The 19,696-nt window shown below is 38.5% G+C and overlaps 1 protein-coding gene across 1 annotated transcript; it reads right to left on the bottom strand.

Moving 5' to 3' along the window:
* Positions 1–1,031: 1,031 nt before the first annotated feature.
* Positions 1,032–2,816, bottom strand: LOC115732745 (MDIS1-interacting receptor like kinase 2-like). The gene is made up of 2 exons (XM_048282647.1): positions 1,260–2,816; positions 1,032–1,140 (listed from the first exon to the last, which is right to left on the bottom strand). The coding sequence occupies exons 1-2, from the start codon at positions 2,774–2,776 to the stop codon at positions 1,032–1,034; spliced, it is 1,626 nt and encodes a 541-aa protein (XP_048138604.1). The 5' UTR covers positions 2,777–2,816.
* Positions 2,817–19,696: the final 16,880 nt, after the last annotated feature.

Raw genomic sequence — 19,696 nt, 5'->3', positions numbered from 1 at the left:
GAGCAATATAGCCAATAGTGCCAGCAATAGCAGTCCGGTTTGAAGAATCTGGCCTCAATAACCTTGTAGAGCCAAAATCAGAAACGTGAGCCTCGTAATCCCGATCCAATAAAATGTTACTACTGGTCAAGTCTCGATGAATCAATGGAGGTGAACATCCGTGATGCATATAGGACAATGCATCCGCAACTCCTCGAACCACATTTACCCTCTTGTCCCATTGAAATTCGATTGCTCTTTCACCATCGTTCAAAGTTGTTCTCAAGCTTCCTCTTTCCATGTATTCATACACCAAAAAATAGCAGTGTGCATGAGAGCAAAATCCATAAAATTTCACGATGTTACGATGGCGTATATTCAAAAAGGCTTGAATTTCCCTTTCGAATGGTATCAAATCTACAATCCCACTATCTTCCTGGGATGGCAAGGTTTGCTTGACAGCAACCGTTTGACCTTCTGAGATCTCGGCTTTATAAACAATTCCATATGCTCCTTCACCCACATAGTACTTGGAGTCAAATCCTTCCGTGGCCTCGACGATTCGATTGTAGAAAACTTTGCCATCATAACTCAAAATATGCTTGAAATCCAAGTCACTTGCCCGTTCATTGTCGTCTCTCTTGATAATCCTTCTTCGACGATTATTAACAATTACTAGAACGATCAAGGTGCAAGAGAGAAGGAGAAACCCCAAGAACGAGAGAATGAGGATAAAGGTGGTACTAACTCCAACGTGTCGATTGTGCTTTTCGCTCCCGGTGGAATTACATTTCGGTAAACCAGCAACGTTGCCACAGAGCCCTTTATTATGCTGTATTGCCTCAAATGGAGCCTCATTGAAAGCCTTGACATTAGGGAGAGGACCTTCCAGGTCATTGAAGGATACATCAATAGAAGTCAAGGCCAACATATCGCCAAAATCATGTGGGATGGAACCAAATAAGCTATTGCGGGAGATATTTAGAACTTGCAAGCTTTTCAGTTCTGCAAGCTCTCCAGGTATATTTTCAAACAATATATTGTAACTCAAATCAAGAACCTCGAGGACTTGTGCATTGGCTATTTGAGGAGGAATACTTCTCTGGAATTTGTTTCTGCTCAAATTCAAGCTCAACAAGCTTGTGCATGAGCCTAGTTGAGCTGGAATTGATCCACTTAAATTGTTTGATGCCAAGTTTAGACGTAATAAATGGGATAAAAGTCCAATCTCAGTCGGGACATCTCCCGTGAATGCATTGCTACTTAAATCGAGTTCTAACAACATCGACAGGCTTCCAAATCCCCTTGGAATCTTTCCACGTAAATTATTCGAAGAAAGGTTTAGTACCTTTAATTGAGCCATCTTTCCAAATACTGCTGGTATCTCACCAGAAATGTTGTTGTTTGATATCTTGAAGCTAGTCAAATTACGACAATGGTCCCATTTCCAAGAAAGTTCACCATTCAAATGATTGTGGCTCAAGTCCATGTACTCTAGATGTGGATATATTCCGAAAGCTTTTGTTATGTTTCCAATAAGTTGGTTTCCTTCTAGCCTCAATCTGATTAATGTGCTACAGTTTGCTAAGCTTGTTGGGATGGGACCCGTGAAATGATTATTGAAGACGGAGAAAAATCGCAATGACCTCCCAAGGCATACATCCTCTGGCAGTTCCCCATCTAGTTCGTTATCAGCTACATCAAAGGATCTTAGCGGAAAGGTTAAGTTGCCCAATTTGCCAAGAGAAGCAGGGATTGGACCGGACAAATAATTGTCAAACAACATTAACGATTCCAGTGATGGCAGCCTCCCTATTTCTTCAGGAATCGAGCCCGAGATTTCATTTGCGGAAAGGTGAAGAAGAGATAAACTCGTCAAGTTTCCGATGGAACGAGGAATTGAGCCGGTGAGATTATTGTATGACAGGTCAAGATGTATAAGAGAAGTGAGCCTCCCGATTTCTGAAGATATGAGTCCCGAAAGGTTATTTTGCCATAACCAAACATATTTCAAATTCCTCAAGTTGCTTATCTCTCTCGGAATGGAACCAGAAAAGCTATTTTGTGAAAGGTCTAATTCAATTAAATTGCCTAATTTTCGAAGAGATGTAGGAATGGGCCCTGAAAGTTGATTTTTCCACAGATGAAGATGAGTCAGGCTGCTCAAGTTTCCTAGTGAAGCAGGGATAGGACCGATGAAGTTGTTCCTAGAAAAGCCAAGTTCCAAAAGAGAATCCAACCGTCCAATCTCCTCGGGAATGTGTCCACTCAGGTTGTTTGCACATAGGTCCAAACAATGAAGGCTCCCTACCATACCTAAGCTCGGAGGAATGTCCCCGGATAGTTCATTGATGCAAAGATCAAGAGTGTTGAGTTTGGAAAGATTACCTATACTCGAGGGAATGGAGCCATAGATCGAGTTGTTGGCAAGTTCAAAGCTCACCACACTAGTTAAGCGCGAGAAGTCAAGGCCGTCTAGAGTTCCTCTCAAACCACGATCGGAAAGATTTAGATGGGTGACGGCTCCGTAGTCGCTGCAGGTGACTCCGGTAAAGCCGCAAGGATTGTCTCCGTGCCACGAAGAGAGGAGAGACTGGCTATGGTTGTCAAGAGTAGATTTCCAATTCAGGAGAGCCGCTGTTACATCCTTATTCCCGGTCTCGTTCACAGCGAAAAAAGGAGCGGAGGAAGCAGAAGCGCCTGCCCCATGAAATGAAGTGGTGTCGACCAAGAAGATCGAGAAGAAGAAGACGACACGTAAAGGAGACAGGATGGACAGCAATAATGAAGAAACCATGATTCTTTTGGGAGGGATGGTTGGTTTTTGGGATGTGGGTGGTTCACAAGATTGATGACTCGACTTTATAGATGGAAACATCATTCCTGAAGCTCCTCAGTGGAAGGCGGCCAATTCCTTTTTACAGCCGAACAATTTTTTTTTCCTTTCTTTTTCCAAACAGCTAACCGTGGGCCATTTGGGTACAATGAGAAAACAATACCAAACAATGGACTCAATCGCCAGTCGTCATTTGATCGGGAAAAAAAAAAAAGGAATGGTCGCCGAGTCCGGACTCAATCGCTAGTCGTCGATTGATCGGGAAAAAAAAAAAAAAAAGGAATGGTCGCCGAGTCCGGTGTTAACCCTCTCTCTTCGCTCCCCCCTAATCTAGTTCACGGGACCTTTAGTCTTTTCATAATGCTCATAATACTGTCAATGGCACTCTGCTACTGGTTCTTTGACGCTCAAGCAGATGCCACTCTCAAGCCTCTCGTCCTCTGGTTCAATGGAGCGCTCTCTCTCTCTCTTCCCAAGTAATTTCTTTTCTTCTTCTTTTTCGCAAAATTTCTAGATAGTAATTGTATTTAAAGACATCACATTCTGAAAGTAGAGCGACTCGTGAGTTTGGTTCTTCCTTGTTCTTTTTGTTCAACTAGTATTCACCTTCTAAAACACTCATCGATGTGTGAACACACGATATCCTGTAAACAACAAAATCAACCTTAGCTTTACCTTTTCTCAAGCCTCTCGTCCTCCGGCTCAGGATCTCACTCTACGGAGCTCTCTCTCTCTCTCTCTCTCTCTCTAAACTTGCATGGTCTTTTTCTTTTTTTTTTTTTTTGGTCAAACCACTAAAAGTATTTACAAAAAGTATGCTTTTACACATGATGGGCCAAAATAACGTCACGTCTCAACTTGAATATTTACAAAGGTGTGCTTTTATGGTGGAGTGATCACCAATCCATTAGAAAAATGAAAAATTACAACCTTCCTCGTTGAGATAAGTCGAAACTTAGATCAATTACATTTCGACCTGGTAGTGAAAGACTTTATGGGCACAGCACGTCTCAAAGACCATTGAATCATCTCATATAGATGATGTGTTTCCCAATTTTGAACTTGTAATTATATTTATATCTATTGAGGTGCACGCACGAATTGTGTTAGAGAAGAGTCTTACATCGAAATGGTGTGTAAGAAAATAAAAATACATACGACCTTGATTAAAGGTGTGATGCGGACTTGGCCCATTAATATTGGAAATTCAAATTTTGGCCCATAACTCATTAGTTTAACCTTTTGATTAAAAGTTGTAAGTGTTTTCCCTTACATCTCTTCTTCTCTTAGTCCCACATAGAAGAACTAGGCTCCTTCCCTCTAAGCCTATATAAAGGCTTCTCATGAATTGTTTATCACACCATTATTAGAGAACAAATACCTTCACTTTTAATCTTTCTCCTTATCAAGGTATCGAATTGTCTTGAAGAGTATGCTCTGCGGTTGCCATCAATTGGACCTTCCGCATCGAGAAAATAAGACAATGACTCACATTTTTAAAAGTATGTCGTTGCCATAAATTGATCTTCCGCATCAAAAATTAAGATAATGAGTTTAGGCTTTGGCCATCACCTGCCGCAATCCGCCTTCTTTCTCGATCCTTCGATCAATTTTCCACCTTATCATATTTCTAGCTTCAGTGATTTCTTTCGCATGGGTGATTCTAGTGATCGTATTGACATACACTCATGGTTCAACATCTCTGTGAAACCATTGGCAGTTTATGCGACTGCAGCATGTTGAGGGACTTTGTCCTTGAATTATCGATGAAGTCGCCAAACACAACTTACATAGACCATGGTTTCTTTCTTTTCCCACAATTTTTAATTTAAAATTTTGGGTCGGTCCAACATAGCTCGTGGTTAGCTTAGCATTTAGCTTCTTTTTCCCATTTTTTGGGTTAGGCAAGCACAAAGTTATCTATAGCTTTTTGACTACACAAGTCATGTTTGTCACCGCTCATTTGGTAGTTGGTTGATTTATGAAGACACTAAACGAACTGTCCATTATTCCCTTCTCGATCAGTCTTTTGTGGCAAAGGGAAAAAGAAGCAAAAACGTTGCTCGGAAAAGATGCTGCAAAAGGATGGTTAATGGTTGTCTTCTTCATCAAGTGAGGTGAAGGGGCCACAGCTTTATCTCCAAACGCATAGAGAGATGCACAGCCTCCGTCGGTTTGTGATTTTCTTCTTGCCAAAATTCTTACTCTTTAAAATTTTTTTTAAGGAAAAGAAGAACTTCAAAGGCATAAATATGCTGGTGGAACTCTTATGGTCCCAGCAAAACTCAGCTGAATGAAACTGTAAGCCTCGAAATCTGTTTTCCAAGGCTTGACACTTGGTATAATCCGTGCATAGAACGAAGTCGTTTGGTGCAATTTCCTCCTAAACACGACCATGGCATTTTTTCATAAAGCAAACATTCCATGCCAAAGCATGAAGTCATAAATAAGCAAGGGTTAATCACCTATAACGGAAAAAATATTTAAAAAAAATATAAACTTATTACAATTGTATCAATTGAGTCCTTAATTTTTTTTTTTTTCTTTTTTTTTTTGGCGGAACATAGCCCGTGGTTAGCTATAAGCTTTTTTTTTTTTTGGGTCGAAAGCTATATAGCTTTAACAAGTCATGTTTGTCACTGCTCATTTGGTAGTGTTGATTCAAAAAACAAACAACTGTCCATATTCCCTCTACATTCAAAAAGAGCAAAACGTTGCCGAAAAGATGCTGAAAGGGATTGTTAATAACTATTTTTTTTTTAAAAAGTGGGGGGGGGGGCACAGCTTTATCTCCAAAATATTTATTTGAGCTTTTCCCAAAATTTTTTCTTTACAATTTTTTTGGGAAAGAAGAACTTAAAGGCATAAATATATTGGAACTCTTTGGTCCGCAAGTTTGATTGAGCCTTTTTTGGGGTCGTGTGATTAGAAAAACAGCAAGAACGTAGCCGACTGTCCAAGTACACTAAAGTTAAAAAGAAGAATAATTCCTCCTAAAAAACCATCATAAAAAATTATTAAATAAATAGATAATCCAAAAAGTAATCTGATTAAAATTTTGCCACATCAACACCGGTTAGCCAAATGGAGTAAATTGGCACAATTACAATAGATTTAGGACTTTTTTGGTAATTCTCCCCCGCTATAACAACCTGTGAAATTTGAGCATCTGATGTGCATGAGAACAAACGTGTTGTTGGATCAAAATTAAAATTGGGTTATAAATTCATTGAAATATCAAATTTACTCCAGGGGCATGCGGGCAACCTCATTAAGACTACGATTGACCAAAGTTGGGTCTTCAATTTGCGGAAGACAAATTTTAGTATGCAAGTTCCTCCAAAATGACCAAAGTTCAAAGTCACCATCCTTGTCCTTATATGACAAGAAACCTTAAATCGTTACTGAAGAGAGTCAATTGGATGGTACTGTGTGTTGAGAAAATAAAAACTTGGCTGAGTCAATGGTGCCCATATCAAAGGACCTTGTATCATGGTTTTGCAATTTCAGGTCGAACACGACACGCACGAATCAACATAATTTTCTCGATTACACATGAGCTTTCCAAATGGGTGTCCATGCCATATTCTAAAATTAATAAAACCATGACAAAAGGCATGTGAAGAATATATTAGGAGTCTGATTGGACCAACCAAAAGCTCTAAGATGATATTGCATAGTAGTCACAAGTGCTTTATTTGAAACAATTGAAAGTTCAAATATGACACTACACATCGATAAAAATTCATAAAAATTCACAGATTACTTGTACTGTTATCTCTCACCCTCTAGCTCAATGGAGGTTTCTCTCTCTCTTCCCAAATAAATTCTTTTCTTTTTTTGGCAAATTTCAAGCTAGAAATTATTTTTAAAGATATCACGTTTCGAAAGTAGTGCGACGACTCATGAGTTTGGTTCTTCCTTTTTCTGTTCAACTAGTCTTCACCTCCTTAAACACTCAAGAATGTATGAACACATGAAATCCTGACAAAAAGTCAAAATCAACATCATCTTTCTCTCTCTCTCTCTCTCTCTCTTCTCCACTCTCTCGAAATTCTCTTGATCTCTCTCATTTCTTTAATGTGTGGCTTCTCTCAACTTTTTAACCTTTTGAATTCCACGCTTTAAATGTGTTGGGTTAGGGTTCATACTTCCCAAAAAAAAAAAGGCACGTGAACCCTGGACACTAGAGGGCTTTTGCGATTTAAATCCATAGTTTTTCATTGGTAATTTGGATTTGGATTCATGAATAATTATTGCTATATATATATATATATATATATCATTTTTCACTTATAATTGAGTGGTGTAACGAGAGGTGCGAGGTACTAATTATAATGAAATCATCTGCTGAATGCAATTCTAATTTAAAGGTAAACCAAGATAAAATCTTGTTTCTCGATTTATCTTTCTTGTTGTTTGACATTTTACTTTGTTATGGTTGTGCACCAAATCATAACAAAATGGTCTAATTATGTTATTGTTAGTGCAAAGCTATTCCATTTAATAATCTGATTGAAATCAATTATTAAAGTAATGACAATCAGGAAACGCGCTACATTGCCCTCAAATTTTAAGTTATCGTTTCTTCTTCCCCTTTTTTCCCTTTTTTACATTTTTTGGACCTCTAAGTTGTTGACCTACTTTGTCGGGTCTTCATGGGCCGAGCTCCTCGTGATTCATGGGTTGTCATCATGTTACACGTGATGGGCCCAAATAAAGTCCGGTCCCACTCTGAAGACTTACATACGTATACCTTTTGATGATGGAAGTTAGGTATTGATTTGGGCCCCACCACCCATTTGAGTCCAAAACACCTCTGCTCCTGCACATATATTGGAAAAAGCCGTAACTCATAATCATACGAGTCTTAAGGTAAATGTTCACATACGATACCGTAACTTATAAATTTAGGGTTGCTCAATGACTATAAGCCGAGGCTATCTGTGGTGGCCATCGAGCTTGGACATGAGTAGTTGGTTGCCAGTGACGTTGGGGCCAAGGGACGGCAGAGGCGGCGGAGGCGTGGCTAGCACATGATAGAGGAGCGAGATCGGGAAGGAGGGAGGAGAGAGAGAAGTTGATCAAAGTAGTGGTGTGAACGATTTGGTTCGGGTTTTCAAGAACCCAGACCAAACTTAACCGATAGGGTGAACAGACAAATCAAACTGAATCATGACACAAACCCAATACAAAGAGAGACGTAAATTATGATTTAGAGCGATTTTGAGAGGGATGAGAAAGAAAAGATATTTTAAGTTGCACATTCAGTTTTTGGGCCGTGGTTCAGTTTGGTTAACTCGAACCAGAAAAAAAAAAAAAAAAAAAAGTTATTTTCTTATTATCTAAACTGAAAATGCACGAAATTTCAATTCGATTCGATTGAATCTTGAGATTCGGCTCTAATAAGGGCACATGGAAAGGATGGTTGGGAGGTGGATTAACCACCTGCTGTGAACTCAACAATTGATGGATGATTACAGTACCTAGATGAAGTACCCACACTTCTGTTGGTCATATGGTCAATGTTATTTTTTAACTTATGGATAAAAAAGGCGAGTCAATGGTTCCCGTGTGTGCCTTGGGCGTTCGACATGGTAAAAAATCACAACCAGATTTGTTGAATGAGAATGACTGAGATTTATAACATTTCAATTCGACGAAAGATTACACGAACACGATGCCGAACACGATACCAAACCATTATATGACCTCATATAAATTATGCTTTTCACAATTGATTTTGATTTTTCCAAACTCGCAACTTCATCTATGTCAATGGCAAGAGAGATTACTTGTGTAATTAACAACATAGATAGCCCGGAGAACAAATGAAAAAGAACACTAAAAAAATAATGAAATTAGACAAAGCTACACAATAGAGACCTTATGGGCAAACCAGAGATGCTATGCCACTAATGAATTGACGAATTTACCTCATCTCCAACCCAAATGGTTGTGCATGCTAAACATGTTTCTGGGAAACTCGATTTGCAGCAATCGCGCAAGTTCGGTCGACTGCATAATCAATTTCATGCTGAAGTGAAGACCATGACCTACCTTTGCACTTTCAGTGCCAACATTGACTTAAAACAAATATAATGCATGAATATTCACATGCCAAATCCAGAATCATATATTGCACAAGAACCATCCACATATATAAGTGCTCGTATGCACAAGAAGCAATATTAGAGCAAATCCAGAATCATCTCTGTCTAATACAAAGTCGTAGACCCCGTCTTCGAATTCTGACGAGGCTGAGGACTGGTGTTTCACAAAACCCATTTGTATTATAGGAACTTCTACTAAGGTCAATGAATAAAGAGCTATCTAGGGAAAAATAAAGACTTCAAAGCATATAATAGACCTTCTATTCAGCAACAAATAAGGACTCTTGACTGGAGAAGAAATCGTTGCACACGTTATGAAGTTATAAAATGGCGGGCATGGTAAAGCCCAAAATCAATTTGATTATTTTCACAGCAGAAATCAAGAATTCTGGTTAGTGAATTGAACGAACAGAATATCTAACCAAAGACGTAACAACGAAGATGGCATCTTATCATTAGGAGACATAATGGAAGACTCTTCCAGAAACAACGGGTAGATAGAACAATTCATTTAAGGCCCAAAAGGAAAGCATAAGGTTATGAAAAATAGTGTACGACATTCGTAACAACTAGCGACAGGGTTATATAAAGGTTTATCAATAAATTCTCATCTATTCTCCCCAAAAATAGATGATTTTGTTGCACATCAACCTGCGTTCTTCCTCCTTGTTATGAGCTGCCAAGAATGATAATAAACGAGGCAGGTGAGGCTGTAAGGACCTTGAGTTTGAAGCACAAGTTATATAAGAAATTTTTGCCTTCTTGCGACTTCCCGATATAGCGGAAAAGGTAATGCCCTTGAAGAAATATAGGTTTAGTTTAATCAATGAAATTTATAGAAGAGATAAGTGATTCATACACATTATCAAAATTTATACAGTCATCTAGAATCCAACAATGACAGAAGAAAAATGAAACACATGTAAACTCAATCACAAACTCAATATGGTTTGGCAACTAATATAATTGATTTCTTCCTGGAACGAGACTGCTCTCCACTAGATACACATGCATATGAGGGTTACGCATCATCATTCTCCAGCACATCATAGACGGCACAATGAGATGAGCATATGTAAATAAGTTAGAAGATAAACAAAGACCAGAAGAAACATCAAGTAAGTACGCAACAAGAAGCTTGTCATAAGGTCTAAAAGAGAGAAACTTCAAAGGAAGGTCTTAAGCATACGGAACTCATAACACATGGAATGATACATTAGCTACCTCCCTATGATTGTTTGCCATTATCTTTCTCGTGTTACTTCAAGCTTCTCTCAATTATTGGCAATGAGATTCCTCAACACCAGACTAGGTCGAAATCAAGTAGAAGGGCAGGCAATAATTTGTAGCATCTCCCAACGACCATCTTCGAGGAGCCAATTGGATGGTGAATGCTAATCATTCCTGCCATCGTAGGCAGTGATATCAATATATAAGCTATATAAATCCCAAAACAGAGGCTTTCTCCTTTTTAAGGCAAGTAGGGAGAGGTAAAATACAACAAATTAGTAGGAAAGGAACCGACCAAACCTGCTGACAATACCGCAACAATTATCTGAAGATCAAATCCCCAAAGTAAAAAACAGTAAGCATCCACTCATGAGGACTTTTGGTCTCTCATGAGCAACCAATAGCGTATTAGTTCCTATTTGCTAAAGATCTCCTCTACTTCCATAACATGGTTGATTACTCGAATCCATGTGGGCTCACATAATATACCACGTTTCGATTTCGAAGGTTCCACCTTCTTGTATTCTTCAAGGTCAAGATCGCCACCTCCCTCCCCCTCACACACACACACACTAAATTCGTTTGAAAGATGAATAAAATTCAATAAAAAACAGTACCAGGAGGATACCATCCATGTGGACAACGGCTTCATAGAGAAGCCACCCCTCGTACAAAATGATTCACCAGTGGAATATAGATGATGTGTCAACCGTCTCTACACAAATCACCTTTTAATCACCGTAGAAATAGTACTAAAACTCACATATGAATAAGTAATGAGAAAAATGGCCTGCGCAGAAACCAGATTACTGTTGGTGTAAAGAAAATAAAAACAACCTAAACAACATGATATACAAACATATTGTTTCCACCAATATTACAATTATGGCAATTGAATCTTCCCATTTTACCCAAAGTGAAGCATCTATGGCAAATCATCCCTAAGAGAATCCCGAGAGGCCAACTGCTCCTTCCTTTCTCTCTGGATGAGCCAAAACACAAGGAGAGGAAACATTTTAGTCTCTATCTTTTTTCCAACACAACAAACAAAATCCAACCTCTCCACGCCCACATTGTGTCACACTATTATTGAAATATCCCACACGGCTTAAACACTAAAAAGACCATAGTCCTTATTGTAGAAGCAAGTATTTTGCTTCAATGCATCATGTTTATAATTTACCAGGAGTGGACCAAAAAAGGTCCCCAAAAGAGAGAACTACACCTTTTAGCAGAAAAATGTTCTAGGATTCTAGTCACAACTATTGTTGGAATTTGTGATCTAATTTCTAGAAACTTCTAGGATGGGCATTTGCTAGGAAGTCTAGAAATATCTAGCATAGACAAGATATTTGTAGAATAGACATTTGTAGAAAGGTCTAGATGTATTTAGTTAATTTACTATGGCGGTGAAGCCTTCTATCAATAGGCTCAATGCTCATTCATGTGGGTGTGGGGAGTTGAGAATAAACTCCATATCCTTATAGTACTCCACCAAACCACCAACTCCTTCATCAACTACATTTGTACTACCATTTCCATAAACTAGTGAAACTATCATTATCTCGTAAACCTTGCTGGTATTCCTTAAACCTTGCCTATATTCCTCAAAGTATCCGACCTTTGTCCATTCCTCTACATCAACTAGACCTTACACACATACATTTGTACACATCAAAACACAAACTAGACTGATATCAAAACCATGCTTCCGTGCACAATCTAATTTTCAACATGAGATCAAAGCTCCAAATTTCTACAATTGGTATTAGAGCTAAACACGCCTAGACAATCCTCACCATCCTCAACTAAAATCAAAAGCCGGAGCTAGAGTGAGAGCTAGAGCCTACGAGAGCCAGAGCTAGAGTCCAAGCCTGAGCTAGAGCTAAAACAAAGGCCAACATCACGTCATATAAGTACCCATCTCTACTTTTGATGGGAACAACTACAGCTAGAAGCATTTGATGGCCCAAGAAATAAGGGACACCGTTGAAGAAGTATATGCAGGGTCAAAGAAAGAAAGAAGTACATGCAAAGTGAAAGAAAGATGCAAGTGTTTCAGCAAATCAACTATGGAAGGATGCTAGGGTTCCTAAGGGAAGATCAAAAAAGGCATGGGGAACGAACTACAAGAAGAATTTCCAGCCAAGTTCGAAATGATACCACGCATGCCGGAATATCACAAAATTGGATCAAGGGGGAAGTGTTGGAATTTGAGATCCAATTTATAGAAACTTCTAGATATTGGTCAAAGAACGATGCAAGTGTTTCGGCAAATCAACTATGGAAGGATGCTAGGGTTCCTAAAACGAAAAATAAAAAAGGCATGGGGTACGAACTACAAGAAGAATTTCCTCGATACCGCGCATGCTAGGAATATCATGAAATTGGATCAAGGGGGAAGTGTTGGAATTTGAGATCCAATTTCTAGAGACTTCTAGATTTGTACTACCGTTAGAAAGTCCAACACAAAAGCTTAATATGATATATGGAAGAAAATCACATGAACGTAAAGATCATACAAGACCGCTTGAACCGATAGGTGGAGGGAGACCATGGGAAAATAAAGAGCATATAGGGCCCGTTATCAAGCAATGTGGGATAACAACTTCAACAACTTCCATTTCCATAAACCTTCCCTATATACCTCAAAGTATCCTACCCTTGTCCACTCCTCCACATCAACTAGACCATAAACACATACACTTGCACACATCAAAACACAAACTACACCAATATCAAAATCATGCTTCCGCAATTGGCGGGATTTTAGGGCCTGTTTGAATTCCCACTTTCAATTCAATGAGAATGAAAATGCCAATAGCAACTTTTCTGGGGGTTCATGGATAAATTTTCAATTGAAAACACGGTAAGTTTGTTCATTTATTAGGCACAAAAGTGGAAACAATCAAAACATAGTAACTTGGACTAAAGGATAATCTTTTCATGATATCTTCTTCAAAGAATTGATCCAAGCATAAAACAAGGGATCTTCCAGATAGCTTGAGAGAGGACAACCCAACCCCCAAACCCCCCCCCCCTTTTTTTCCTCTGAAGCTTCACTGCAAAGCTGAACAGCATTGAGGAGAGGAAAAGAGTGAGCTCCAGAAACTTTACTTGCATGGTGAATTGGTGAAGAACATGAACCTTCTTTGAAACTTTCTCAAATTCTATTTATGAAAAAGAAACCATACCTTTTGGTCAAAATAAGAAAAACATGAACTCTCTTAGTCAAGGACAAAACATGTTTTCAAAATTGTCATTTCCACCAAGAATTCTCATTTCGACTTACCAAACATCCTATAAACAAAATTAGGAAATGAAAATGGAAAATTGTTTTGATTTCATTTTTCTATGGAAATGGATACTAAAAACGCTTCTCGAACTAGACAGCCCCCATGGTTGCAGTCAAAAGGAACATTGCGTGTGAGAAAAAAAGAGATCAAGAGAGTTGTGGTTCATGAAGATTTTAAAAATATATATGTATATATAAGTCAAGTGCAATACTAATTTATAATTCAACCATAGTGAGCTATATTCAAGTTAAAAAGTCACTTATTGATTGAATCATCCCTCTTCTCTTTTCCTAGGCAATTTGTATATAAATCTTAAGGTAATTCAAGTGCCATAATATTGCCACCTAGAAAAAACAAATCCCTTTGCACCAACATGACAAAAGAAGTACACCAAAAGTCCTAAACCTTTGTACAAAACACAATTACCTCCTAATTATTTTGATTGACGCAATCAAGTCAACAACTTTTGCAAAAAGTAAAATCGAATCTTTTCCATGGACAATGTCAAAACTTGCCTTGATAGGACTCGAAGCCCATGTGCAAACTTTAAATTGCAGTTCATAATATAGGTTTAGGACCTTACTGCACTTTTGAATAAAAGTTTATGACTAGATTGCACGAACCGATACGTTTAAGACTCAATTACACTTTCCTGTTTACATAGGACCTTATTGCAGCAATTGAAAGGTTTGAGACTTGATTACACTTCATACATAAGATGACTTTTGGAGTGATTCCCCCAAAACATGACTGCCATTTTCTATGAAGCAAACATTGCCATAGCATGACATTATATTTGAAGGAATAGTTAATCCACTATAACAAGCTATCGGATTAGAACAATTCAAGTGCATAAGAAGAACAAATCACTGCATTAAATACAATATTGTGTTAAAAACTCATTGAAAAATCATATTTACTTCAGTGGCATGTGTGCAACCTCATTATCATTAGACCAAAGTAGGGTCTTTAATATGCAGAAGACAAAGTTTAGCATGCAAGTTCCTCTATTTGGATCTGAATATTCAAGCCAACCAGGAAATTTTTCCATCCTTTTCTTCCCTAAATTAAGCTCTACTATGCTGGAGTGCTTGTCAAATTAATAATTCCATGAAAACAATATATATTCAGTCAATATCTAACTAGCAACTACAAGTTTGAGTAGATTTAAAGCTAGCTGCATAAGTTGACGAGGATAAAGTCCCATAACCTCATATAAACACCAAATGAAATAGCTACTTCAAGGAAAATAACAAACAAATATGGTAACTAGACTCCAATATCATGCAGTACACTTATTCATTACTAGTGAGCAATGCAGCTCTACAATCATTGATCAGTGTCATGATTAGTCACATACTTTAGATCAACAATTCATGCGCACATCTCAATGGACACATTGATGTGGCAGATGATATCAAGAATGCTACGAGCAAGGTCAGAAAAAAATGTCTTAAATATTGGAGTATCAAGTATATGTTTCATTGCATCACGTCTTCACAACAGCCAAACATAAACAAAGATGCACACAAATTCTAGAAGCATGCACCAAACTATTGGAAGACCATCTCAAATTGCAATATATTAATGCATCACACACACTCCACACTCATTAGTTTCAGGAATTGAAACATCGAGTTTAAGGAGAAAAAGAAAACTCACATTACCTTCCAGCTATACGAAAAAGGAGACTCAAGCCTCTTGCATCATGTATGCATGACACAAGCCTTCACAGTTCATCAGTGTCATGCACTGAACTATTAAACTTGAGACATACAATTTGAAGTCGCCATCCGCTTATGCCAAAGATCAGGAACAAAGCCTCAAATGCAGATCGTATGACAACGATAGAGAGCACGCTTGTACACAGCCAATCTCCCTTGTATGGATGCAAACTAGCGTGCTCTCTCTCGTTGTCAAGCAACGATGTCGCCTAGAGGCCAAAATCTGCAAAAAGAAAGCACAGAGGCAAATTCCACTTATGGCATGCTTGTATAGATCTTTGACCAACATCCATGGATCAATACACCTTACATGACTAAAATTCAATACGCAATCCAATCCTCACCAACATGAGTACTGTATTGGAAGATTATTACAGTATTCCCCGATTCAAATTAGAAGAATATGAAGCAATATTGCAGAACATTTAAACATGCAATAGCCATAGAAATTTGCCTGCCTCGTCAATGAAGAGTCTCAACTAAAATCTCAAGAAGCACAGATTGCTCTAGACCAACAAAAATGTTCCCATACTGACTTAAACACAACAAGAGACGGACAACTTTGAATGTCGAATCTAACTAGGCATATGTTTCGAAGGAATCAGCACAGACGTGAGTAAAAAAAAGAGCACAAACAGCGCCGAGATCTCGCTACTAAAGATCTTCAAAAGAAAGAATGAAAAGGAAAGGAAAGAACATATCGCAAGCCCGTAAATTATCATCACCCATATGTAATGCAAAAGGAAAACCTAAGTGACATTTATGACTCGATCATGATGCATCCACATCTCACGGGGAGCGCCAGCGGAGGAACCACCATTTAAAGCCTGCGAACCGAAAGATCCAAAGGGAGGTACATTCCAAAAATAAAAAGGTACTCTTGCCAAGCTAGGGCAGTAAGCATGTGAATTCAGTAAAGCATGAGTAAAGTTCGACAAAACTGAGACAAATTCATGGAAAAGAAAATTCCCCCCTCGACAAGTAGCAACAAACCTTAATACGAACATACAACCTCCACGAAACAAGACAAGGACAACCAAATAGAAAAAAGAAATGTCTCCGCGAAAGCAAAAACTCTTAACGATCTCGGATCTCCAGATCGAAAACTACCAAACCCTAGCACGTATGCTGAAGAAAATCCCTCCCGAGTTTCGTATCCAAACAATTTCAAATCCCGCAACGACGAGCAAAGCAAACCTGAGAGAGCCAGACGGCACTAACTTTACACCAAGAAAACCCGGTTTCGACTAAACGAGCGGAAAGGAAAAGACACCCATTGTAGAACGTTACAGAGAGAGCACTTCCTTGGAGAACCTGACGGAAAATGCCCATCAAATCACACCGAACAACACCGAAACACGAGGGAAATCACTTCTCCAAATCTTCGCTGAGGACACCAATGAAACAGAGAAGAAGAAGAAGAAGAAGAAACATGATACAAAAATCTCGAAAACCCCACAAACAATGAGTGATCTTGAGCATGCGAGGAGATAAGGATCGAAACAAGGAGACAACTTTCGCTTTCACTGGTCCTAGAGAGAGAGCTCGCACTGTTCCACGAGGTTTAGAGCGAGAAAATCGAGCTCAAGCGTGGCTATGAAAGCTTAAAACAACTTCGGAAATAATCAAATTTAAAAAAAAAAAAAAAAAGGTACAACTTCCATATCCTCCTCTTTGCCGGGTGGGACCCACGGAGGCGACCCGCGTCCGGAAATGTGCCGTCCGGCGATCGCAGCCGTCCACGTGTACAGCGAGCTCGATGGTCGTCGGGCCAGTGGATCTGAGAAGGTACCGACCGAGTAAATGCCTGATTGGGTCCGGGTGCGTCCCCACGCGACGGGAGAGCGCGTGGCCAGCACGAGGCACGGGACTCGATGCGACCGGTCGCTGTCGAATTGGGTCGAGCCGTGCGTCTCGAATTTGCCGAGTTGTGGTCCGCTTCGTAACGACTCAGGGTGAGAGGCTGAGAGGCTACAATGTGTCGGCTCACGAGATTTTCCAAATTTACCAATTTGGAAATAGGTTAAACGGATAATATTTTCTTAAAATAGGGATCTTATAGACAATCAACACATTAAAACACACACACACAAAAAAAAATACAAATTCGATTAATTATTTAACAATTATCCCTAGATATTCTTCGATATAATTTTATCTATTATCATGACATAGAAAGTCATGTTTTATCTGTCCTAATTATTAGTTTTATTATGTTTGGCGACAAGGACAAGACTGTCGACATAATACGTTGTGGTGGCCCTCCTCCATCCGTCCTTGTGATTCCTAAATAGTAAAATTCCAATTTTATGGGACGCTATCTTGTTCCTGCAAAAATTTGCAATTTCCTGAGCCCTCACCTTTTTAAAAGGAGAAAAAGACAAGAAAAGAAAAACCAAATTGATATGGGTTATTTATTTATTTATTTATTTATGGCAAAACAGAAATTTAGATTTGGAAAGGTTCTATCCGCTTGCCTCCTTTTTTGTGGCCAGAATTCTTCAGGTGGTTCCATGTAAATTTGGCATGAACTTTATTGTTTACACTTTACCGGCATCCAATTATGGATGCATCTAAAAAACATCGAGGGCGGATTAAAAAAATGTATTGCTGAGGGTGAGTATAACGAACTGATTCGATTCTCAATTCTCAATTTCAAGGTTGGAACCGCCGGTTCAATTCGAATCAATTCTCGAGTTGAATAACTTTTAAACCGGTTTTGAAGGTTGGTCTTAAGTACAAATGCAATACTAATAGAACCACTTATCCAACAACTACTGTTTTCGTGATGAAATAATGCAGTTCTTATATTTTATAATAAGAACTTGGTTTTTTAGCCAAAACTTGAATAAACCCCTAGGAAACCAATAGGAAAATCCACCGGTCTAGGAACCGGCAATTTCGAAACCCATTTGGTTCCAAGTTCTAATCCTTGGAAAACGGAGGTCATAGGGTTTGTTTCTGATTCTAGGCAACTAACCGACTCATCCTGGAACCAGCAATCGTAAGTTACTATCGACGGACACTAGAAGCCCCTTTGATACATTTTCACACAACAAGTGTAGTTGTGAAAAGTCACGGTGAAACTTTCATTTACATTCACAGTTGCAACAACTTGCAACAGGCCGCCCTCAGCCAATTTTAAAGCATACATTATCAAACCCACATGTTAAAACACCTCAATAACAACTATAGTTATACCAAACAAGCATGTACGTTTTGCTAGCAGAACCAGTCTCCAATAGTGTCAAATACGAGCAAACAACTGTAGACTTAGGACTACGACATTTACATTTGTTCGGGATGTTGTTCTCAGTTATGTCAATTGGATGCTCGATTCATTTTTGCACGCGTCGTCCATATCAATCCCCAAAAATTCTAAAGCGTGTCGAAATGTTTACTTACCTAAGTGTTGAAAAGTAACGATAAAAGAGTAAAGTGATACAAGAAGGAGCGACCAACAGTAGCATGTTTATCTCATCGAATCAATCACACCAGTTTTATTGCAATACTAGCTAAAAATAATGAATTAGCATGACATTTTCTGAAATTCTAGTGAATTAGAGGGACATCCCTCATATTGGTGATAATGATTGTAACCCCTCTGGGCAGAAAATTTTTATTTTGCTATGTTTTTTTTTTTTTTGGCCAATTATTTTATAAAAAAAAAACCCAATTTTTAGATTTAGTCTCAATTCTGCTCCGAACTTTTTTTTATTTAAGAGAAAAATCCAACTTTTCACTATAGTATGAAATCTGCCTTGGCGCCCAAAAATTGTCATTGGTTTCTTCAAAATTGTCAACGTGAAAAGGTTAATTTTGTTCTATACATTTGTGAGGGTGTTGATGAACACGCATGTTCAGATAATAAACCTCTAGCTGACCATGAAAATGAAATAGATTGAGAATTAGAATGAAGATTAGCATAATTAGACATGATTACAACTATAACCAAAAGTAATAGATGACCTTTATATGTCATAATTCAAATTAAGGGGGATCAATTCTTGGTTCCCGAATAGAAAATCCTTGATAATAAAATATAGAAATTACGTCATTTGATATCTCAGGTGATTAAGTAGGTACGTATTTATATATTTGTGTTGAAGACATGGTTCGATTCTCGATGAATATAAAAGTATTTCGAAATAGGTATAGAATCTGTTCCGCTCATAAAACTGGTTCCCTAGTAAACCTTGTGATTTTGGCCTTGGAACCGAGGACCGAATTGATCCTGAGCCAGCTCTAGATTCTCGGAATTAGGAACCAAACAACTTCTTCGTAGAATGGCCTTGAACCGGTCTGTCTAGGTCGTTTCTTCCCGGGAGAGACAGGACCCAATGCATACCCCAAATTCATGTCCTCGTATACATATTAAAATGGGTTGACTATATAGGGGAATTTAGGAATGAGCTAGTTAATGTGGCATCGAATAAAACGAGGAAAGTGTTCAAACTAAGGAACCTCCTCCTTAAAGATTTTTCTTCTATTGAAATTTCCCCCTTAGCTGGATTCTTG

The sequence above is a fragment of the Rhodamnia argentea genome, chromosome 7 (genome assembly GCF_020921035.1).
Source record: "Rhodamnia argentea isolate NSW1041297 chromosome 7, ASM2092103v1, whole genome shotgun sequence".
NCBI lineage: Eukaryota > Viridiplantae > Streptophyta > Magnoliopsida > Myrtales > Myrtaceae > Rhodamnia > Rhodamnia argentea.
This window is presented reverse-complemented; position numbering and strand designations above follow the sequence as displayed.